At 38.6% G+C, this 12,167-nt stretch overlaps 1 protein-coding gene across 2 annotated transcripts in view; it reads right to left on the bottom strand.

Moving 5' to 3' along the window:
• LOC107718837 (galactosylgalactosylxylosylprotein 3-beta-glucuronosyltransferase 2-like) overlaps positions 1-8,366 on the bottom strand; it is a 19,512-nt gene extending 11,146 nt beyond the window's left edge. For both annotated transcript variants that reach the window (XR_001637463.1, XM_016526079.1), the window contains exons 1-2: positions 7,349-8,366; positions 2,015-2,159 (exon numbers count right to left, since the gene is read on the bottom strand). Coding sequence is in view for 1 of the 2 variants with exons in the window: in XM_016526079.1 (XP_016381565.1) it covers positions 2,015-2,159; positions 7,349-7,909 (706 nt within the window). In the remaining variant the exon portion in view is untranslated. The remainder of the gene's footprint in view (positions 1-2,014; positions 2,160-7,348) is intronic.
• Between the last annotated feature and the right edge of the window lie 3,801 nt (positions 8,367-12,167).

Below are 12,167 nucleotides of genomic sequence, written 5' to 3'. Positions count from 1 at the left end.
ATTTCCGTCACACGCTTGAGGAATTCGGCCAATCACAACGCACTGGATAGCTGTCCAATCACAGCACACCTTGCTTTTCAGAACAATGAGCTTTGTAAAAATTGACGCGTTTCAGAAAGGCGGGGCATAGAGGAGTGTACAGTATGTACAGTATGTGGAAAATAATGTGTTTTTTTAACCTTAAACCGCACAAACACATTTCATTACACCAAATACACAAAATAATGTTCTTTTTAGCAACATCATATGACCCCTTTAAGTTTAGGTATTGGGTAGGATTAGGGATGTAGAATAATTTTTTTTTAAAGTTTTTCAGATTGTATTTATATTTTATTTTATTTCACATTTAAATCAATTATTTCGGGGGGTTTTTAATAGTGTTACTTTGCCTTAATATTAACAAGCCTGGTTCTCTGTGCCTTCCCTTCGTAAACATTGACATGCTCTAGCTAGTATCACTAGTGTTGTATAGGAGAAAAGCCTCTTCAGAAGACTCTCTAGTGTTTCACAGCTTTTTTCCCTCAGCTTAGAGCGTTCCTTTTGCATGGTCTCTCTATATAGGAACCGCTTTGCTGCCTGCTTTGGGCCAATTTTATATGCCTGTTTGAAATGACTTCAGTGAGGGGCAGTCTGGAAAGTATCAACACGACCAAACTGCAAAGAAGTCCCATCTGCTTATCTGAGCAGGCAAGCTGCTCCTCACACAGCTGATGTTGTGATTATCGACAGCACATGGTATAACGTGGGCAGAATATCCTTCAGAACTCAGAGAAGATGGACAGAGATATGGATGGCGGAAGTTCAATACCTTAATAACATTAAATAAAATTGAGAGACCTTGTGGTGAAACTTGAAGACATAATGCTCCAGCTAATGTTGTTCTGCTTCTCCAATACTTTTAAGACATTTACAGTAATGGTTCTGAACTTTAAAAATGTCTTTATCAAGTCCGTTGATGGATGGTTAATTGGTCACAGTAGCTCCCCTGCAATGCCACGTGTCATGGGTTTGATTCCCAGGAGAATCAGCATACTGATAAAAATGTATATCTTGAATACACTGTAAATCACTTTGGATAAAAGTGTACGCCTAATGAATAAATGTAACTTAAATGGAAGCTTTCAGATGGGCAGGGTGTAAAAAAATTGGCAGTTTAGTGTTCAGCTTGAGGTTTTATGTGATTTGCACAAATTAGTCCTGGAATTCAAAACCAACTGGATGACGGAAAGTGCCAGTCACCAGAAACCTGTTATTTAACCAGTGGAATGTATTGTCAAAAATTTTCTTTGTCACTCAAGGGAGTGAGCTAGATCATGTTGAGGGCCTATACATATTTTAAATCTACAAATAGACATTTAGAGATATTTCCAAGAACTGGTCAAACAGCTTTTTTTAAACGACTGCTTAATCTGTAATACTAAACCAACTATAAAAACCCCATTAAGCCATGATGCATAGGATTTTTCATGTCTAAGGCATGGTTTGTTGTTGTTGTTTGTTTTAGTTGTATCATTTACAGTAAGCAGTTTCAGCACTGAATGTATTATAGGCAGAACATTTTGAGAAAATGCACTATAAACTGATTTATCAATACAGCTTTTCCTAAAGCAACATAAAATAATGAACTGACAAGTGATGGTTTAGATTCTGTTCCATAGTTTGATAACTATTTTATAATTTTGGGCCATTTTTAAAGAAAATACAGTGCAATAACCTGGAAATCACTTAATTGTCTGTAATTTTCTACGGTTCTGTTACACAGCAGAAATGCCATTAGTGTGAACGCATGCTTTTGTGTCAACGTTTTATCCTGCACATAGTGTAAAACAGGCATAATTGTCATATATTCAGATATATGTGCCTTTTTTTCCTGGTCAGGCAACAATGGTGCAGCAAGATTTTTATACTCCATTATCTTTCAGTTTTTTTGTAATAATAATCAGTAAAAAGTGGTGTTTTAATGACCGTGCAGGTTGTTAAAAGAGAAGTTCAAGAGATTTTAGTGGTGTCTTACCAGCCATGTCAATTGCAAATGGCCTGTCAGCCTTCCAACCAGTGTACCAGCCAACCACTTTCCCATTTTCCACCAAGGGCCGCTCGTATCTCCGGCCTCCTACGAGTCCCACTGGCCACACTGACACTCTCCTGGTTGACCGCATCTGAACAGCAGAAGATAAATATGATACTATTACAAACCCAATCCACCAAAGTTATAAAGATCTGCAGAGTTTTGTTGTGGATCCTCCAGTCGGTTCTTTGGACCTTTATACTGCTAACCAAATGCAGTACTTAGTCTATTATTATTTTTCAAGGAACGAGCGTAGTACCGACACGCACAGCATGGCTTATTATAAAATCCTGGCTCATTTTCAGTACAAATAAGTCCATCCACCTGCAGTCTGCTGGAGACAGCACATATCCCTCTTCAGTTTCATAAACACGATCACATCTGATTGAATCACCTGCCAACACTAAAACTGTCATTTCCAACAAGATACCATCTTCCTTGAGGAATTTTAAACATCCTACTGCTGAAAGAATCTTGTTTTCCCTTCATTCCTTCATATATAATAAAAATAAAAACTATTTGTCACTGGGGAAATGAGCGTTGCTGCAATTTCTCGAACAAATGGTCAGAGTAGCCTTTGAATATTTAATGGTTGCACTATTTATGTGAGTGCTGTACACAGTTGGGTGACGTGTCTGTGGCTGGCGGCCGTAAGCAACGGACAAGCTTTGAAGCCCAAACTGCTGCCCCTTTAGCTGTATTTCTAATGTCTGTCTTCCTCCCTCTCTTCAAAGGCTCCATCTCCATAATGTTGCTCTTAAAGTCTAACACAGCTCAAAGGCAAAGTCAAAGAAATCTCCATAGCAAAGAGGATGTCATCTGCAGGTGCCAAGCGTCCTTTTGCGTTGAAGTTGACAACAAGGGCAACAGGCACAGCCATCAAATGCAGTGTCACATACACTGTTCTTTGAGCTGAGCTCTCAAGCTACAGGCAGCTATGGCTAGGCATCTGTATTTGGCAGTTTTTGTGACCCATGTGTTTTCCTGCAGGGACAGGGAATAAGAAAGTCTGGCCCCATTTTGACAACACGGTGCAGAGAAATAAATTTGTAGTAGACGAGTGTGTTCGATATCTTTAGGGAGGTAAAATCACCTTCGATAACAAAACTCTACATGCTGCCTGACAGTTCCAGAGAGGATTCAAACAATGCAACAACAAAATTGGATCTAGTAAGGAACTATATTTCTAAGGAAAGACAGGTTACAACTGAGAACAATAAATCTAATGCAGAATTTGATGATGGTGATGTGGCGTGGCACCGAAGACACAAGGCTGGGTAGGAGAATACATTGCAGAGAGTTTATTGTAACACGAAAATCAAAATATGACTTCATTATGACAATGTGCTGCCAATACATGCACAGCACAAAATCACATTGTAACTCTTTTTTTAGTTAGTCTCCTCTGACTTGCTTTCCAGTAACAATATCTGAAAATGCTTGAAACAAATTAGTTTTCCTAAATATTATCTTAAATATAAGTGCATAAATATAAGTGTTTTACTGCACTGACATTAAACTGCAAACAAGTAAAAAACTGCCAATGCAGTAGGACAAACTGTTCAATCTATGAAAACAAGTCTCATTATCTTATACAGTGTGGCTTCTCAAGTAAACGTATCTTGTTTTCACATTTTTTAACTGTAAAACTAGGCAAAATACCCATTAGGAAAACGAGTTTTTCCAGTAAATAGGTGTTAAAGGGTAAACTGATAATCTGAATTTTTGTCCTAACCGATTGCAACAAGCAACGCTACATTTCACTGGTCATTGGGATTTTATTTCAGTAGTGCTGCACATGCTGAAATCTCATTGGACTTGAAATGATAGTTCCGCCAATGAAAATTCTGTCATTTACTCACCTTATGTCATTCCAAACCTCTATGACCTTTATGTTTTGATGAATGTTGGTAACCAAATTTTCAAGTTTCAGTTCCTATTGACTTGCATTGTATGGACCAAAAATACAATGGAAGTTAATGGGACCTGAATTTGTTTGGTTGCCAACCCAAGTACTGATCTGGTAATTGCGTTCAGCAGAATACATACATACATGGTTTGGAACTACAGTTGAGTAATTGACCCTTCGCAATAAAATAAATAAATAATAAACTCATTTGTGCTTAGTAATTGACCCTTCGCAAGACCCCCCCCCCCCTTCCTTACTGTTGCTATGTCCAACAAGCCATGCCACTCTCATGCCACACATCATGTTCTCACGCAGTGAAAAATAACTGTTACATTGCGGAGCAAAGAGGACACTGACAGACAAGACAGAGCAGGTTACTTTAGATTTAAAACAAAGAAACATATTTGTCATTTTTAAAGAAATTCAAACAATAAATACCGTTTTGTGCCTCGTTATTGTGTTGTGACAGATCACTGTAGCGCCTCAGTTCAAGCGGCATGTGACGTGAACCGATCATCTCTTCCTCTTTACTAGTTATAACATGAAAGAAACATGAATGAGTATCAGAAGGTATCTTGTTTCAACCGCGGAAAGATGTCAATACACACCATTTTTCAAGTTCAAGTCCACCAACGTTAATCAACTTTCCAGTCTGGTGTGTTTGTCGGACAAAAATGGCAGATTCTGTGTTATGATTGGTCAGATCACCTGTCGATCAAACTCCATGCGAAGGGTCAATTGATGACCAATTTTTTTTTCCACTAGAACTTGATTACTGTACTCAACTCCCTACTACACCTTAACAAAACTGTTGTTTCACTGTTGCTCTGTCACATATCTGTACTAGTTTGTGCTGTTCTAGCTAATTTTGAGTCCTTGTATTGCAGTTCTTTTATGTTACTGTCGCCTGAGGATGAATCACTCGAGCTGTAGCATTTCTCTTTGGGGAAAACAGTATGTACTAAATGAATACATTTCCTATGTGTCATTAATATTTGTCATTATGAAACACTAGCTGTTGAGAAAGGCCAAATGACTCTCATTGTTGTGCCGTGTAATGTGTTTGTGTTGAGCAGAGCAGGGGTCATCAGCATACTGACACTGTGCTCTACCCCTCAGGGGCTGTTCCATGTGTTCATCCTCATGTCCAACTGTGTTCTAGAGAAATGGAGAGAGAGAGAGAAAGAGAAAGAGGCAGAGGGAGGAAGGGATGCACAATGCAAGCATTGAAGGAATGAGGAGGGCAGTAAGGCCCGTGGCAGAGGAAAAGAGAACGGCTTAGACGGGAGGAAAAAGCAGAGGTAAGAGAAGGGTAGAATAACTGATGATAAATGAGACGATGAGCTATAAGTGCAGGGTTTGGACAACAGCCAAGAGAGAGAAAAAGATTTTGTGTTACTGTAGATGGGACAGAGAATATAATGCAGAGGAGGAAACCTTTTCTCTCATCTAATCATTTGACTGCTGTCAGCTTCCTGGTGCCCTTTTTATGCTTTCCAGTCAAATAAAAGAAATGTCCAACCATCAGACATTGAATACAAAGCAACACATTTCCATGGCAATTCTTACATTTGTATGTTTTGGTGGCTAATTCATTTGAATGTGTATGTTTTTGTTCAATTATCTTACAACCCACTGATGATTTTTTTATGGGTAGACCTTCATGCTTTTTTCTAAAAAAGTTGCACATTTTCAAACAAATTGCATCATATTAATTAATATGAAAAGTGAACTTGTTAAATATGTTTTCTGTGCAATTAAGTTGATTAAAGGGATGGTTCAACTATCAATGAAAATTGTTATCACATGTGGTGTCCATGTTGGTCCAACTCCAGAAAGGACCCAAAAACACAATAAAATTATGTTAAAAGTGGTCAATATTACTTGTGCATTACATTTAATATTGCATACTGCACTATCCACCTTATTTTTTTAACGTGGAAGTAAGCTGTTTTCTATGAATATGTGAGACTTCCGATTCATTAGCCGCTATAGGGAAACAAGAAGTATATCAAAGTGCAGTAAAACTGTTTGCACTACAAACCAATGTGTTTATAATTAGGACAATACATTAAAATAATATGTAAAATAATACCGGTTTGCAGTTTCAAGCAGCATAATGAGCTGTTTTGTACAGCTAATGTAATAATAATAATATTTATTTTTGAGAGAACTACTCCTTTAATCCTACTGCTTACACACTTACCAGAATCCAGCTGACTTGATCAAAAATATATCCTGAAGAAATATGTGCAGAATTGAAAAGGTTTTTAATGTGTGCAAGATGTAGAAAAGCGTAACCTAAGACACAGCCTCAAATGAAGTGTCTCTCCACTCATCACTTCACAGTGTTATCAGTTTCATCCGTCGTCCACAGACAACCGTTTAAACAGACAAATCCTAATTTCCCAGCTGTCAGGTCACTCTCTCGTTTCTCGGTGACTTCCACTGCCTTAAACTGGGTTAATTCACTCTGCTTGGCTACACAGTATACTGGGTCGCCTTCACTTATGTGCGTCAACTGCTGCGCTTTTGAGACTCATAAGAAATAGATGGCAATGGCGTGATAAAACACATCGCATGAATGTCTATAGGGACAGATGTCACAGCGAAGTCTCCTGATGCTTTGCGAGTTATTAATTGCCACCATACTTCTCTTTCTCTCTAATTATATATTTAAATGTAATACAGCAACCTTGTGGAGTATAAACATCTTGTACAATGACAATTGACTTTAATTGCTGCTTTAAATTTTTAGGTTTTCAATTTTATTAAAAATTTAAACTGCAAGTTCTCAAGGCAAATACTGCAGAGGCACTGGATTGTGTATATCACACTTTGTAAAGCATGTAGATCTACGCTCCCCACTTATACATCTGTTGGGTTTTATAGATGCTGTATTCCATTTGATGGAAAAAAAATAAGATGGGCATATATTAATGTGCTGCTTCTTAGGGGGGAAATTAACTCATCCTGCACCATTTGGGTTGACATGCTTGACCTTTTTCATTGGGTCAGAGGTATGGGGTGAGATCCTGGGGTGTTTTTTTTTTTTTTGGACCTGGGCCAACAAGCAGATTGTAGCAACACCCTAGCAACCATATAGCAAATCCCAGCCATATCTAGACAACAAAATATCATAGATTAATGGAGGTGAGCTCTTATGACTTGGACCAGTGTGAACCAGCAGAGGTTTCTTGAGAACCCCAGCCATATATCTCTGTCTAATTGCCACTATTTGCAATGCAGCATTTCTATTGTAATTGCTTTTCTAACCAAGTAAGCCTATACTTAATTTTTCAGATTTCATATCAATCCTTACTCGTCTAAGTAGAATTAAGCCAATAGTCATCTCAAGAAGACGTATTTACCTCTTCAAATAACTCAAGGCTGTAAGTGTTATCATCATCCGCGAAGAAAACGACTCCTTTATCTTTGGACGAGCGATGTCCTCTTAGCCAGCCGAGCGCTAAGTTCCTCTGCTCGGTCGCTCGGGGCATCCCTGTCCGCTTGAACCTGCGCGGGGTGAACACGTTCAGGTGAGTGTATCGCAGCCCAGAGCGGGCGAGAAACCGAGAAACCAGCTCCGTGTGGGAGTTAGAGTCCTCCACCACGATCCAGTGGAACTGCGGAACCTGGCGGAACGTATTTGCCAAGCGGGTGAGCTCTGCTTTCTGCACCGCTCGGCTGTAAGTAGGAGTGATGGCATAAATGACCGGTAGAGATGTGGCGTTACTCCCGCTGCTGGTGCTGCTGCTGCTGGTGCGAGTCGTCCTGACGACCTGCCGCTGCTGCACATTTCCCAGCCGAGACAAATAAAAGCTGGCCGTGTTCCGAACAGACAGCCTCTTCGTATCGATGTCGATCACGATGATCACTATCAAGATCCAGGGAAGAAGGATGAAAAAGCGCGTGTAGAAGATGGATTTCATTGTGCCCGAAGAACCAGCGCTGCTTAATGTGAAGAATTAACAGTCCGCCACTGACAGAGCAGTTCATTCACAGCCGATTATTGAATTATTGCAGATTATTACTTTTTAAACTTCCTTTAAAGCCGTCCCTCGCGTGTATTTTAGCAAGCATCCGCAGTCCATGAACGTTTAAACTTGCCATTCCCGTTTCCTAAACGCGCTGTTGCGATCCCATCCCGTCCTGCGCTCCGCCAGAGTCCGTTCCCTGAGATGATGCTCCCAATATAGCCTATGGGGATTCTTCAGTCGTTCAGCGCAGAGAACAGTGCCAGAAATAACAACAGGTCATTGTTTTGGTCACGTGCATAACTTGGAGTGCAATAAATCCATGTATGTGTTATGATTATTCAAAACTGCATCGAATGATGGGACTGAGCTGATGGTCCGACGGACGCTGCTGTAGTCCGTTGAAATGAGGAAGACTGAGACTTCAAACTGAGGTTTCTCCTTCCCCAGTCCCCACCTGCACACTACAGAGCGAGAGAGGAATCACTTGCATTGTTGTCTGTTTTTTACGTGATAGCAGACTTTCATGTACGTTAGGCTAATATTCACATACTGTATTTGTCTGTTAGACCTGTACAGTTTATTTTTAAACTGTAAATGAGTACAAAGGGTTGTTGTTAGAACTTACCCAAATGCTTGCAAGGCAAATTGCATATATGGTTTTTAATTTTTAATTTATTGTAATCATAATTACTTTCCCATACTCATTTTATTTTAAAGGGTTAGTTCACCTTATTTCAAACGTAATAAACGCTTTTTTCTCACTTCCGTTATTCTATGCAGAAGGCGTTCCGGCGGATGACGTAGGACGTCGGCGTTGCGTGATTAGTGACGAGCGCGGAGCGAGAACAAAACAAAACGCCAGTCACGAATTAGAAGCACAGACATTTGTATAATATATATAAACAACAAGTAGGCCATGTAAGAACTGCTTATGGTAATAGAAGGGATGATACAGTTATATCTCGATTGAGAATTGGACACTCTACTCTTAATAAATTACTCCAGATGATAGGAAAACATGAATCTGGTCAATGTAATCACTGTGGACTTCCAGAAACTGTAGAGCATGTGCTGATTAACTGTAGGGCATATGAAAGGGAAAGAATACAGTTAAAAGAGGAATTAAAATCTGCTGGCATTAATTCTATGACATTACAGCAGGGATCCTCAAATCTGGCCCACGAGATCCACTTTCCAGCAGAGTTTAGCTCTAACCCTAATCAAACACACCTGAGTATGCTAATCAATGTCTTCAGGATCATTAGAAAATCACAGGTAGGTGAGTTTGATCAGGGTTGGAGCTAAACTCTGCAACGCATTGGCCCTCCAGGGCAAGATTTGAGGAACCCTGCATTACAGAATGTGTTAAATAGTTCTCATAAAGGTTATAAAGTTCTTATTAATTTTCTGAAAAGAACAAATGTATATAACAAAATATAGGTAGAAGGATTTTTTTTTTTAAATTAGCATTTCCCTTGATATCATCGCCTCACACTCCATCCCAGTAGGTGGCGGAATTTTTGGGTGAACTAACCCTTTTAAGCATTATAATTCCTAAAAAAAAGAGGTTTGGTTTAGCTGATATTTATTGACTTATATATTTAGTTACATCATGCTGATACTTTACAATAAGGTGTCATTTGTTAACATCAGTTAATGTTATTATTATTAATGTTATGATACAATTAATATTAACTAACATGGACAAACAATGAACAATACATTTATTACACTATTTATTAATCATAATGTTAGTTAATAAAAATACAGTCGTTCATTGTTCATTTTAGTTCACAGTGCATTAACTAATGTTAACAAACACAACTTGTGATTTTAATAGCCTAATGCATTAGTAAATGCTGAAATTAACATTAACTAAGATTAATAAATACTGTAGAAGTATTGTTCATTCTTAGTTCATGTAAACTAATGTAGTTAACTAATGAACCTTGTAAAGTGTTACCTTATTAACTTCTTGACTTTTTTAGGAAAATGATTTTAGATTCAAGCTTTCAAGCTTATAGTTTATTTACAAACTAAATAAATACAGTGGGCTGTTTTTAGAAGTTATCACTTAGGCCTATGCTTGCAATACTAATAGATAACATAGATGTTTTTAATTTTGTGCTTGAATTTATTGTAATCATAAATAGTTTATGTTATAAGCATTTTGATTCTGAAAATAATCTTAAAAACTAGGTTTGGTTTGGCGGACATTGTTAACATTTTATACTGTTTGAATGACAGCTTGGTAAATCTGTTGGCAATCAAATATTCAATATCGCTACTCATAAGTACTTGGTACATTATCAGCGCAGCGGCAGACGTTCAAACTAATATCCCGTAATTTACATCTCTGTGATGATTGGTTGATATCAGAAGGGAGGCTAGCCTCCCTTACTAGGTTTCTTTTCTCAACACTCCTCAGCGCTGAAAGTGAACACTCGATGGTGATTGGATAATTTTTTTTTACCAACGGAGACACGAGAACTCAGCGCTCCACCGGCCTCCCCCTCCCCTTCTCTATCATTAGCGGTTGTAATTACATCAGCAGATTCGGCACATTCGCGATAGAAAAGCGGCGCTTTCACGTTATGGTATTACAACTGTGAAATTACAAACAAAAAATACACATTCTGAGATATGAACTGAAATGAATTGTGAATTTTATTAACATTAAATCGTCCTCCTCCCATTTTCACCTCAAAATTATGGGGAAGCTGTGCCTCCCCTGCCTCCCCCGACGAGCCGCCACTGACTACAGGTAAGTTATCTGAGTATGTGGACAATGTACATTGATGGAAACTACTAGCCAAAGGATTTTTGTTTTGTCTATCAATGTAAAACACAACTAAATTAATATTGTTTAAAATGACAATTAATTGTCAGCTTGTGTATGAAGATCCTGTGAAATCCATCTTCATTTTTGCACATTAACAATATGATTGACTGAAGACTCATTCTGTTGATGTTAATTTGCTTCAGGCATATTCCCATCTGTAGATTTACCAGATCACCTGATGGCATAAACAAAATATCCTGATGCATGACAAACAACAAGGTAAAAAAGCAACATGGCAACTTATTAGATTTAACAGTCTACATTGTAATCAAAATGGCTGACACATCGCCTGCAGGCTTTTATGATGTTCATTTCAGTGCTGGTGTGTCTATTTGACCGTCTTGTGTCTCCATTCACAGTGCGATGACAGCAATGGATTGTGACATCCAGCCTTGTCCTCTCATCCTCGACATGCCACCCCCTGTCACCACAGACAATGTCAATCACAGAAAATAGAAGCAACTGTCAGAGACGCTATCTCATTGTGGGCAACCTTTTGTTGCAAATGACTGAGATCTGACAGGTAACAGTGGCTATTGTTAATTTCATTGCATCTAGCATGAAAGAGAAGCACTATGAAGTATAAGGAGAAGCACAATGGTTATGGCCTGTTTATTCAAGAAACGAGCCTCAGGTCTCGGATGTAATGGAATTGATCCACAGTGAACTGTTCTATTACATGGAGCAAGTGTTTTTTTCTTGATTTGTGGAGGATTTATGCTGTTCAGGAGAAACAAGAGACACTATGAAACACTTCAAAAGAGAAAATGGTGCTGCTGTGCATTTTTGCAGTCAATCTAATCTGGTAATCCTCCCATCTTCCTTCACGCTGATGACGCTTCGCAGGAGAGCATGGACTGGACTATTTAATGGCTTTCATGGGTGGGGGAGGAGGAAAAGAAAAGCTGTTTATTGATGGAGAAATATCCTTTCAATACTCATGCATGCTGTTGAAGCCAACAGAACGCAATAACAACCAATTAAAGCAGTGCCCCATGAAAATAAATCACAGCACAACTAGATTAAACGATAATTTAGGTCTCAATTCAATAAGAGTGAGGCAAAGCAATTTAGATCTTCACAATAAGCAGGAAATATAGAATGCATTTGTCAACACCATTTGCATAGAAATGACTTTTCATCACTTTCCATTATTGTGTGAATTTCGCTTGAGCCAATACATTTTCTCAACATAACTCAATGGAATCAATTGGTCTGGAGTTAACAGCATTAGGTCTCTGTTCTCGAAGCTACAGAAACAAATTGCTGTTGGACTTTTTCTCAACTAAAAATCGAAGCATTCAAATAGTTTCACTTGTTCCAAGCCTAATCTAATTTTCGAGCGAAATGCATCCAATGTTTCAACCT

This window comes from Sinocyclocheilus rhinocerous, unplaced genomic scaffold (genome assembly GCF_001515625.1).
Source record: "Sinocyclocheilus rhinocerous isolate Xijiao unplaced genomic scaffold, SAMN03320098_v1.1 scaffold3288, whole genome shotgun sequence".
NCBI lineage: Eukaryota > Metazoa > Chordata > Actinopteri > Cypriniformes > Cyprinidae > Sinocyclocheilus > Sinocyclocheilus rhinocerous.
Note: the sequence above shows the minus strand (reverse complement) of the source record. Positions and strands in the feature narration are given on the sequence as shown.